The sequence below is a fragment of the Hydra vulgaris genome, chromosome 15 (assembly GCF_038396675.1).
Source record: "Hydra vulgaris chromosome 15, alternate assembly HydraT2T_AEP".
NCBI classification, from domain to species: Eukaryota; Metazoa; Cnidaria; class Hydrozoa; order Anthoathecata; family Hydridae; genus Hydra; species Hydra vulgaris.
In genome coordinates this window covers 371,917-385,392 of record NC_088934.1, presented here as the reverse complement: position 1 = coordinate 385,392, position 13,476 = coordinate 371,917, and the positions used below count along the sequence as shown (strand labels likewise).

The following is a 13,476-nucleotide window of genomic DNA, read 5'->3' as shown; positions in this document are numbered from 1 at the left end:
GTGAGCCCCCTGGGAGTCTGTCTTTATGTATTTTAATAGTGGAACAATAGACCACTTTGAATTTTTATTTCTTTACTACTGTAACATTGTTTATACCTATGCAGGGCAAAGGCCCGAGGAGAATAAACTAAAATACGATAAACACCCCAATTAGGTGCAGCCCAGCAAATTTAAGAAACTCATTTGCAATTTTAGGGGCCATTTAGCAAATTTAAGGAGCTTATTTTTTTAGTCAAATTTAAGTGAAAAAGTCTTCTTGATTTAAGAACCCTAATTCCAGATTTTAGGGGTAAAGAAACTGTTCTTACCAGTAACCAAAAATTTTGCCAATGTGCTATATACCTTATATCTGAGAACATCTTAACATGTGGATCAAGTATATATATAAAAAAGGAAGATTAAAGTCTGTAAAAGATGTTTAAATGTTATTGGACGAGGATTAGCACACATCTGTTGTGTGAGAACCTAAAGGAGCAACTTGATAAAGATGAAAAAATGTTATTTAGATTGTTGAATTTCTATTAAAATTTAACTTCGAGTAAAATTCTAAAGCAACAAAGAGTTGAACAACTTTATGCATGACGTTGTACATTTTTATTTCGATGACAGACGTGACGAAATGCAGTCTCCCAATATACTTAAACTTAAATTAAAAAACAAGGCAATTTAATCAAAGTTGCGACCTTCAGAACTTCAATTATTGTAAAAACACCAAAAATCTCTTCAACCGTTTTTTTTTACTGATTCAAATCAACTCATCTTCGCTCGTGGTACATATCTAGCAAAGATGAAGTTCAAAGCTTTCAATTTCAGTGTGAACATAGGTTTGAAATAATTAGATTATTAGCTAGTAATTACAAAAATGCTCACAGAAAAAGAATTGGTAAAAAACAATTATTTGCTGCATTTATTATTAACTGTGTGAACCACAGATTGATTAGATGAAACAAAGATTATAAAAGTTGTGCTCCCACGCAGTTACCGGTTTTTCCATCCTTTTAAAACAAACATGATATCGATTTAAAACAACCATGACATTCATTTAAAACATCGTGAAAATCAATAAATTTATAAATAATAATAAAAAATAAATTTAAATAAACAAATATATAAATAAAATCTTTATTTTTGAATAATATAGAATGTTGAGATTGCGCATGCGTTAAATGTTTTTATTGAAAATCACTATTGTTTTAATTGATTGTCACGATGTTTTAAATGGATGTCATGTTTGTTTTAAATGGATGCATAAACCGGTACATCTTCTCAGTGAAAACACTGACAAAATTTTTAATTGTCTTTATTATTTATTCTATGTAAAATAACATTAAAATCCACGCAAAAAAAAGATCAAAAACTTTTTTAATTTTTTTTTAACCCAAGTGATGGAAGCCAACCCTACTCAAAATCAAATACCAAAAATCAAAATACCAAAATACTTTTTAATTCAGGGTGCAAGAGTTATTTAAAATACCCAACTTTGAACTTAAGAACCTTTCCCTAGAGTAACACTTCTTTGTTTTCAATTCAGTGTCAAAGAAAAATTAAAATTCATTGCCAGATTTCAAGTTTCATCCGTAAAAAAAATGTTCATTCAAAAGTTATAAAAATTCAAAGTTATTTGTTGAGATCGACAATTGAACTAAAATATTTATAGTTTTTTAACAACAAATTATTTATAGATGAAACTTTAAATCCTTGTAGACAGTTTGCGTAAAAGATTTAATCCAATTTCTGATTCTACGACAAAGCTTAATCTCCAGTATATCGATGAAGCGTTAAAAGACATAGCATCTAACTTCATCCTCTTTAATGGTATACCTTAACCAGAGATTGACTTAAATTTAGAAGTTGCAAAGGACTTTAGTACTCCCCCAACCAAATCTATTGAATGTTGATGATATACTGGCAATATCAAAATATTTTAACATTCGAAAAAAATATAACAATTCAAATGACACTAACAAATATTGAAGAAATAGAGCAGTTAACTAAAGGTCAAAATAAAAACAATTTCTATTTAATTTAAGATATTATTAAAGAAAATAATTTTATTTCATTACACCCATACATAGACTCAGGGACCTAAATTTTTAGTTTGAGCAAGTCCTCAGGCTCCAATCTCCGTAAATTTTTGTAAAACATTTTTATATGACTCCAGTATCAATATTAAACAGTTTCAAATTTGCAACATTCAGATTCAAATCCATTCAGGATCCGCTCCTTTAACCTCCCTTGATTTTATATTATATGGACAGAATATTTTCAAAATTTAGATTATAACTGTACAACATTAGTACCGGTATAATCAGTTTCTAGCAGGGCTGTGGAGTCAAAGTTGGAGTCGGAGTCTTGGAGTTGGAGTAGCGACATTTGAAGTGGATTTGGAGTCGGAATCGCTCAACATAATTGCGACTCCGACTCCAATAATAAAACTTCTCGGTTTTGCACGTGCAAAAACTCACAAGATATTAACCTTCAAAGAATTTTTCATGTGTTAAGCAAAAAAAATTTAATTTAAATTAACGTGTAATATTTTTTAAAGAATTCAAAGAATTTTTTTAAAAAATTTTGCTCCGGAGTAGGAGTTGGAGTCGGAGTTGTACTATTTGATTTGTAAAATTTCAATAACTAGAGGCGGAGTCGGAGTTGGTACTTTTTTTTACGGCTCCACACCCTTGGTTTCTGATTTACTTTTTTTTTACTATTAAAAAAAGTTTTTAAATCAATAATTTTAGAAATGTTGTTGTTTTACAAAGAGTAATTTTTAATAACTGACTAACTTATTTGTAATAACTAATATTTTTTTAACAAACTAATTTTTAATAACTAATAAATTAATAAAACTAACTAATAAAACTAACTAATTTTTAATAACTAATATTTTTTTAAATTCATTTGATTTACCATTGATATTATTAAGTATGGGAGTTAAAATCAAGGAATGGTGCCCAGCATAATTCAATTATTGACTTGGAGCTCAGCATAATTCAATTATTGACTTGTGCAAGCAGTAAAACATTCAAGTCGATAAATAAAGTGACTGGAATGGCATTAGGAACCATCAGTGATCTGATTAAAAAGTCGACAAATTGTCAAGATGGTGCAAAAATCTATCAGCACCAAAAGTGTCAAGCCTCCTTGAGAAAGATTTTGGGTTGCAAGTAAGCTCATATGCTATTCGAAATCGATTGAAAGAAATTAGATTCAAAGCAAGAGTTCCGCGCAAGAAACCATTCCTTTCAAAAATTCATCGAAAATGAAGACTTGCATTTGCTAAAAAAGTCTTATGGACGGGCGAGGTTTATTGATGGAATTATGGACTCTAATGTTCATGTTAATATTCTCAATAAAAATCTTCTTGCTTCAACTAAAAAACTATGATTAGGAAAGCATTTTATCTTCCAACAAGACAATGACTCTAAACATACGTCAAAGAAAGCTAAAGATTTTTTTATCCAAAAGCAAATTGAGTTACTTGAATGGCCAGCGCAAAGTCCAGATCTTAATCCTAGTAAACATCTCAGTGCTATTCTGGATAAAAAATTTGGTACACGATGTCTAAAAAGAAAACAAGAGCTAAAGATCATGCTCAGAGAAGCTTGGTCTGATAACGACTCAGATGCGACAAAGAAATTAGTTGAAGCAATGCCATGTTGACTTGCAGAAGTCATAAAAGCTAAAGGCAGTCCAACTCGATATTAAAAAGTCATAAAAATAATTACTTGGAGAAGCGTTAATCTTTAAGCCTTAATCTTTATAATTTTGTTTGGATATTTATTTTTTATCAATTAAATATTATTATTAATTTTTTTCTTTGTACCATATCAGAACATGAATAACAGAGAGCTTCTTTGGTTTACTTACTTTTCTTCATTATTATATGTTTAGAATTAAGGGATTAAAATTAATATGCTTGCAGTTCATTTTAAACTATTTTGCAATATACAATACATTAATTACAATATACATATAAATATATATATATATATATATATATATATATATATATATATATATATATATATATATATACACACACATACAAATACATACATACAAATACATACATACATATGTACGTACATGCATTCATGCATCCATACATATATATATATATATATATATATATATATATATATATGTATGGATGTATATATATATATATATGTATATATATATATATATGTATATATATATATATATATATGTATGGATGTATATATATATATATGTATATATATATAAATATATATGTATATATATATATATTCATATATATATATATATATATATGTATATATATCAGGCCTTGTTACGAGATTTCGCTGCGTAGCGAAAACGCGTAACGCATTTCTAAGTAACTCAACTCATCAAATATATTTTGCATCGTTAGAAGTTATATTGCGTCACTCGCGTCTTTTCAAGTACCGCATTGAAATTAAAGTTATTTTGTAAACGCATTAAAAATCATACACACAGTTTTTTTTCTCACTGTAACCAAAGTCACAAATAAAATCTAAGTTCTTATTTAAAAAATCATTTTTATTATTTTTTTCAAATATGAACTAAATTTTATTTTGAAAAAAATATTTTTTCATGAAACGTAAAATAATGTTTGTTTATTTTCTTATGATTTTACAGTTGGTTTTGGTTATTTTATTAACTGTTAATAAATTTTTTCTTATTTAATTTGTGAACTCATTTTAATAATGCTTATTTTAATAATTTTTTAATAATAACATTTTAAATAATAATAATAATAACAATTTTAATAATTTTAATAATAACATTTTTAATAATAAAAATAAAACATTTTAATAATTCTTATTTAATTTGTGAACTCATTTTAATAATGTTTTTAAACAAGAAAGAGTTTTTTGTTGTTGTTTATCAGTTACCGATAACATATTCGTGATCATAATTTATTTTCATAAATTAAACGAACGTCATTAAAACTTTACGTTATTGAATTAACAATAAACAAAATACCTTATTAATAAAACATTTACATCAAAATAAATCGTGCATTTTTTAAACTATTATCACTAAAAATAAAATTTATATTTAAAAGAAATTTATATTTTTAATTCCTTAAGATAAAACTTAAAACACTTAATTTTTTTTTAACTAATTTTTAACAACAACAAAAAAATTATTTAACAAACTGTTTCTTTAACAAAAAATCTATTAGTTTACAATTGCGGTTAAATGCTTTTACTTACGACTTTATTTCTTCTGAATAAACGTCACGTTAACGACAATCAAAAGGTAATTTAAATATTCTAAAAGATATAAGTTTTTGCGTAGCGCAAAACTGCTGAACGCGTAGGCAAATCGCCTTTTCGCAAGCAAAATGCGAGCTGCGTAACGCTTCTTAACAAGGCCTGATATATATATATTCATATATATATATATGTATATATATATATATATATATATATATATATATTCATATATATATATATATTCATGTATATATATATATATATATATATATATATATATATATATATATAGGCAAAAGACCATTCTTGTAGAAAACATAAAAATATTGTGCAGATTACAAAGAAATTTGATTGCCCTGCAAAGGTCCATATTAAAGAAATACTAGAATTTCTGGAGTTTAAGGTTTAGTACTTTTTTTTTTAACAAGCCAAGATGATAGCATTATATATATTTTTAAATCTAAAACTAGAGTAACTCATAATTTATAATATGATAACATTTAATAAAATTCCTGATTAAGGTAACAAGTTTTAGTGACAAAAAGAGAGTTGACTCTTTGTTAATAGATTTGGCAATCTGTCTAAAGTAGTTTGCCATCTGTCCATGTAAATCTGATCAATATATTAAACTTTTATAAAATGTCCAATCAACATAAAATTAATAATTTTTCTATAATAAATGTTTATTATCACATAATCTTATATGTGTTATTAAACATTTATTTACACATTTTCTTTAAGCTTGATAAAGATTCTGAATGGCTCAGGAAAGACACATCAAAAAAACTCTGTTTAGCTTTGACTGGAAACAAAAATATAATTGTGTCAAGAAAGTATGTCTTGATTATACCAGATATTTCTGTGCACAGAAACCATTTAATTGGTGATGTAAGTTTTACTACATATTTTTTTAACAATATTTTGTGTCGTTTACTTCTTTTTAACAATTAACTATACTTTTTAAAGGCAGCAGCTCTCATTCAACCTATTTCAGATAAGCTTATTATCAAAATTGGAGAACTAGTTAAAGTTGGAGTTAATACTGTAACAGAGATGAGACGGCATCTGGAGAACTTTGTTCGGATCAATTTTAGTTCAAGAAGTATGCCCAATAAATCAAACAAACGCTTTTTCCCACTGGATGAAACTATCCGCAACCATATGCTAAAAGCTAGAAAAAAATTTTGTCACTCCCTGATAGACCAAGAGTGTTTAAATATAAAGGTAGCAGAATGGGCAAAAAATTATAAAGAAGCTTTTATAAAGTTTCGTCTGAAAGGTGAAAACAATTCAGAGGACAATAATCAAGACCTTCAAAAGTCCTTGTTGTTCATTTTTCAAGATAAATGGCAAAGAAGGTTACTTGTGCGTTATGGCAATGAGCTATCATTTCTTGATGCAACATACCGAACTACTCGATATGCACTTCCTCTCTTCTTCCTAGTTGTAAAAACAAATGTTGATCATCAAATAGTTGCCATTTTTGTATGCGAAAATGAAACAACGGAAGCCATTAAAGAAGCACTAACGTTTATTAAAAAATGGAATCCTTCATTCCAACCTAAATACTTCATGACAGACTATTCAAATGAAGAGATAAATTCACTTAAATCAGTGTTTCCCGGTAAAAATTTCTGTTATAAAAGATATTTTATAACAGAATATTCCAACCTAAATACTTCATGACAGACTATTCAAATGAAGAGATAAATTCACTTAAATCAGTGTTTCCCGGTAAAAATTTCTGTTATAAAAGATATTTTATTTAAGTCTCAATATTTATTTTATTTGGAAAAGTCAACCATTGTGTTATAAAAAATTGTTCTTGGTTAAAGAAATTATTAATAAAAAGTATTTATTCCAACAAATAAACTTGCCTTTTAATTATTTAGCTGTTTTGTTTATAAGACTTTGTAATTAAAATGTTTACCTTGTGATATTTGCACCACTATCATCTCATTGATAATAATATATTTGTATATAATAAAAGTATAAGAGCTTTTATAAAATTTAAAGTCAAGTAGAAGAAAAAAAATCGCTCTGCATGTTTTTTTATTCTCATTTAAAAAAGAGTTGCAGTACCTAAAATAGATAGAAAATTGGTTAATGACTAATTACTACATTTACAACAGAAACTGTTTTTTGTTTGCTTCAAACAAAAATAGTTTCTGTTGTAAATGTAGTAATAAGTTATTCAAAAACCAAAAAAGTAGTAAAATGTGTTGACTAAAGAAAGAAATTATTCATTTTATCATATTAATTACTTCTTATTGTTTATCAATAATGAATGAATACTTTCTTTAAACAAGTTTTTTATGGAGTATTGTTGTCTTTTTTATGTAGAATGTAGTGTATTTATATGCGATTTTCATCGTGTGCAAGCTTGGGAGCGTTGGCTATCAAAATCTAATGGGTGTTTAATTGTCAAGGAAGATGTCAAGGTTAAGTTACGTCGAATAGCTCATTCAAAAACAATTGAGATTTGTAAAGAAGCTGTAAAAGCATTAAAAGATTCATCTGAATATAATAATCATCCAAAACTAAAAGAGTATTTAAAAAATACTTGGTTGTGTATCAAAAAGGTTCGTATTAATGTTTTTGAGAATATAAAATAGTTTAGTTTTCCTAAAACATGCAACTAACCGTGTTGTGAATTCCAGTTGATTAATTTATTTTTACAAATATTTTTTTTACGACTTCATTCTCATTTTGAGTTTTTAATGGAGGAACAAGAAATATATTAAGTTGAGGTAAAATATAAGGTGGATGGATGTTATGTTATTATTACAGTATATATTTATCAAATTAAATTAAGTTTATGCTAAGGTGGTAAGCAACTTTATTAGCATAAAAATTGTAAAAACTACAAAACATATTTTGCAACTTTAATATTTATGTCATGATCTGTTAAAATTATTTTTCTGTTATCCTTAACTTGCTTAATTTTAGAGATGGGTATCCGCGTACAGACAAGATAGACTCTTGCTGAATATGAATACCAACAACGGAATTGAGGGTCAAAACCAAAGTTTTAAATACCATTTTTTTAGAAAAAAGAAAAAATTCTTCCCTTACCGCTATGCTTAGCATATGCATTGAAGAATTCCTTCCGCACAAGTATGACAGGTTAGTCAGTTATTGTCAATTCTATAGATAATACAAATAATTTCAATAATAATAATACTAACAGTAAACAATGGTAACAATAAATAATATTCTCCTAAATATAATAGATATTGTGAGATTTCAAAAATTATTTTTAAGTCTAACTGTCTTTTTATGCCTTTTGGAGGTTCAAGAATTCTATATACTGTACTGTAAAAAGCAATCATATTTTAGTTATGCCAATGAAAACACAAGGGCAAATTCATCATACAGAAAATACCATGAGAAAATACCAACATATTTAACTAATCGTCCACGCCCTTTGGTTAATCATTGCATGCGAATGATTGACAAATTGCATGGTGTAGATCTTACAGGAATTAATGCTGTGACAGATAAGTTATACAATGTTGCATCATAGAAGTCTAACAGTCGGGTAATATATCAGTGTTATCTAGGTGATGATGAACGTTTACCAACTTGTTCTTGTCTATCATGGTTTAATTCTGCTTATCCATGCAAGCATTTTTTTGCTATATTCTTAAAAGAAAATCTATCTTGGTCTGCTTTTGGTATGGCTTATCAGAATTCTCCTTATTTTGTTTTGGATTTATTGTCCGAAAAAAGTAGTGTAACAAATACTGTATATTGTCCAGGTTCCGTTTATTCTGTAGACGATTCCACAAATATCATCAATGACAATGCAGCACCACAGGCAATAGTTGATTCAAAGCAAATTAGGCAAACATTACCAATTAATAATAATCAACCATTTAAAACTACTTACCATACTGCGGCAGAATGTAGAGAGTTATTGAATGAAATTAGTCAGTTGTCATATTTATGTGACTCACAAAAAGTAAATACTTTATTTGAAGAACTGTTAAAAGTTAAAAAATGCTTGTCTAAAAGTCTTCCAACCGAAACAGGGATTCTTCTTCGTCCAGTAGTTAAACCAGAAACTTGGAGCAAGTATGAAACAAAGTTGCCAAAACTTATTAACATCCCAGTTATATGAAAAAGAAAAATGATGAAACAAGTTGGTGCTAGATATGACTTATGTAAAGCTGCCAAAGAAATTTGTGTAAAAGTGGAAAAGTCAGAATCTTGTTATTCTGAGATTGTTACTGATTACTCAATTGAAGAAAATTGCAAAGTCTTTACAATTAGTCATGAGTCAATTAAAGAAACTACATCTATTGAAAACAACAAACACCTTCAAACCACCTTGAGCCAAGTTAATAATGATGTTTAATTTCAAACCAAGTTTCAATGTATTCAAAGTCTCAAATCGTCCTTGATTGGTGAAGCTGAACTATTTGAAATTGAAAAATGTCAAATGGTTAATGACAAAATTATTCATTTTAGCCAGCAAATGATGGCGATTCAATTAAAAATTAATGTTGGTTTACAGGATCCCATTAAGGGTCAAATCAATGCTTTTAACACACATGAATCTACTCCTTTTGTTCAAGTTCTTCATGATGGGAATCTTCACTGGCTTTGTGTGAGCACATACAATTGTAAGCCAGGTGAGATTTAGATGTTTGACAGCCATGGCTCTATATCTGTCGAGACGATATATCCATGGCTCTATATCTGTGGCTATATCCATGGCTCTATATCTGTCGAAACGAAAAAGCAAATATGTTCTATTTTACATTGCAAGAAAAAGTATATATTAGTTAAAGTATTACCTGTTCAACAACAAACTAATTTTTTGGATTGTGGTTGTATGCCATTGCCTGGGCTCGACAAATCCTAGAAAATAAAAGTATACCATCAACTTCCATTATGTTTGAACAAGGGCAAATGAGAAATCATCTCCTAAGCTGTATGCAAAAGAACCAGTTAGATGTATTTCCAGTCACTGAAAATCCCTCACTTTTTAAAAAATGTTTAGCAAAGAACTTCCGCATCCCTCTGCATTGCTCATGTCTGATGTTTTGGACAAATGAAGATGAACAAATCTTTAACAGGTATATTATCACATTACTCTAAAATTTGAAATTTAATTTTAATAAATCATAAGTTGTAAAGATTATTGTAACATAAACATTATCTTTAGTATTTAAGTGTATCTGCAAAGATTTTTGTTAGCATTCTTTATTTTACATTAAAGCAATGACTTTAAATTGCTTGTTCATTGATTTAAATTTATTGAAACAATTAATAACTACAAATTTTTTAAGGCAAATGGCTAAATGTTTTAATTGCAAAAATTGGTTCCATCGTGAATGCGAAAGAATTCCTCAAAGTGCATTTGAAAAAAAAGATGAGCTTTGGAATTGTCATGATTGCTTCAAAGAATGTACAATTAAGTAATATTTTTAAAAATTTATACCAATGCAAAAACATTTTAAATGCAGTACTTGAATACTTTTTGGGAAAAGATGTCACAAAAAAGACTGCTTTTAATCACTATATGTTCCTGGTAAACAAGAGCTCTAAAATAAATTGAGAGGCTACATTAAAAGAAAATAATACCGAATTTAATGTTTTAAAACTGAGCATTTTTTACTCCAGGTTAAAAATTGGTCTTTTCTGTGGCTTAAATGTTGAAATTTTCTATATATATAGACTTTTAGAGTTTGTTGGCACCAAAGTCCAGCAATAGATAGTGATTATTAACTTTTGAAAGTGTCATTTTTGGTACTTCCTATCCCTGCTAGTCAAGCTATATCTAATACATATCCAAGTATATTTTATTTAATAATTGTTTTATAGCAAAGAAAGAAATTAATATTAGGAAATAAAAAGAATAAATAAAGATAAAAAAGAAAATATGTGTTAGATTTTGTAAATATTTGTTTTTCCTGTTTCATAATTATGTAGTACCAAGATTGTAATCATTAATTTAAAACTATAAAATAGGTTTGCAAGGATATGCATATAATGCAGTATGAATGCATATGATATGCATATAATGCAGTAGGATAGCACAAGGATATGCATATAATGCAGTATGAATGCACAATAATGCAGTATGAATGCATATAATGCAGTATGAATGCACAAGGATATGCATATAATGCAGTATGAATGCAGTATAAATGCATATATGCTTATAATGCAGTATGATATAACAAATAGTCTTTATTTTGTGGGTCATTACTTTATTGAAGATTTGCAAATAATAAGTTGTTACATTAAACAATTTTCTATTTTGTTTATAGAAAGAAAACCAATAAAGCTTCATCTGAACCTGCTTAGCACAAATGGTAAAAGCATCACTTCTAAAACGGTTATTTTCATAGCAACATAGATTTTTAAAAACATTAAAGCATCAGAGCATTAAAATCTTTTCCTATAAAATCAGATTCTTCAGAAAATCCTTGCTACATCAACTTCATGCTATTAGCAATGATTTTGATAGTTAAACTTCAGGAACTGATGTTTAACTTTCGAATCATTAACTAAAAGCTGATATATATTAAAAACCTAAAGGTATTTCTAAATCTATAACAAAGAAAAGTAACTAAAGGGTAAGTTTTCTATTTAAGTTTTTATTATTTTTTGTTTATTATTTTTAAAATGTTTCTTTTACTATTGCTCTATTTTTAATCATTTTATCTATAGTTTGTTATTTGTAATGAGAAACTTTTTTGTGTTCTAATTGGGTCAATATTTAAGTATACGTATCAAAAATGTGCTAAAATAATTTCACCTCATGGTTTTCATGTTAAATATACATCGAACTAGATTCTGAAGATTTGAAGCTCTAAAATGTTTGTAAATTTCAAAAGAAAAATAATAAGACTTTAAGGGTTTTAAAACCTAATAATTTCAACCTCATGTGAATTGCATAGTAGTTTGTGTTTAAAAAAAGATTCCAGGCCTCTTATCTGCTAAAAAATGTCTTAATTTAATTAAAAGCTATTAATTTGCCAGAAAGTTTTCAAACAGAATTAAGAAGCAGCCTCATTTCATAATACAAGATTTGGCCCACTATCTGTTGATCAGTTGACTCTCAACACTAACTTGTGAAAAAGCAACCCATCAAGTCTTCAATATACATCATAATGTCCATGAAGTGTCAGAGCAAGGGTAACACTAAACTATGGTAACCAATTTAGGAAACATGATAATGGTAAGAGAAGAGTCATATTTTTAATCTGGAATTAATTTCTATTTTCTGAGCTATGTTAATATGTGAAATATTATTAATTAATTATATTAAATGATCAAATGTATGTTGTTCATTGTAAAAATGACTCATCTGGTATTTAACAAATATCACTCGCCAGCACAGGCAGTGTTAATCTTATAAAAAAAGTCATTTGAATTCGTTTAAAATCTAATATGGCTGCATGTCTTATATCTTTTTAGTTTCAAGCAAAGTAAGTAAATACTGCTATAAATGATTAAAAAAATTTATCTTATTGTTCACAATATTGTAAAAATGAATAAATTAAACCCTTTTTCTAAGAAATTTTTTGAATTAGTAAGTTTGTTCAGGAAATTGGTAATATTACAAGTAACTATCTTTGATTGTAAGACATAATTAGAAATATATGGTTGATTAATATCAACTATAATTTTGTGGACACAGGTGGTGCAAAAGTAAAAACTGTTTATAAAAAGCTTTCTTGATGATTACAAAAAACGTGTAACATCTTAGTACCGTGAAATATTGTTTCTTTGAACAGTGGGGTAACTTTGGAAAAAAACTTTGAGTAAAACTCTTTTTAGTAGAGTTTTTTGTCCAAAGTTACCCCACTGTTCAAAGTAACAACATTTGATGGTAGTCTTGAAAAAATTAAACTACCTGGAGTCATTAATAAAAGTTGTCAGTGATGAAAAGCAACGATACATGATCCTAATTTACCATTAAAATTAAAATTCTTTGAAATGGTATCAGGAATTAAACACCTTTCTAAAAGGGTTTCAAACAGATAAACTTTTGGTACCATTTATGGTATCAAAAGTTTATCTGTGATATAGTCAAATTCTTGGTAATATAGTCAAAGACAAAAAATGATGCATTTTATTTTCAAACTTGATATAAAAGACTTCAATTGACATAAAAGCATTAAAATTGGCAAAGAGATGCAGCATCATGCAAGAGAAGCAAGCAGTTGCTACTGTTAAAACTTACAAAAAAAAAAATTAAAAAAGAAAAAAAATGTGGCTTTAAAGCCAA

The 13,476-nt window shown here is 27.5% G+C and overlaps 1 protein-coding gene across 1 annotated transcript; it reads left to right on the top strand.

The window, feature by feature from the left end:
* Window positions 1-6,200: 6,200 nt before the first annotated feature.
* On the top strand, window positions 6,201-6,955 carry LOC136092208 (uncharacterized). Its single transcript, XM_065819962.1, has one exon. The coding sequence runs from the start codon at window positions 6,282-6,284 to the stop codon at window positions 6,912-6,914; it is 633 nt and encodes a 210-aa protein (XP_065676034.1). The 5' UTR covers window positions 6,201-6,281; the 3' UTR covers window positions 6,915-6,955.
* Window positions 6,956-13,476: the final 6,521 nt, after the last annotated feature.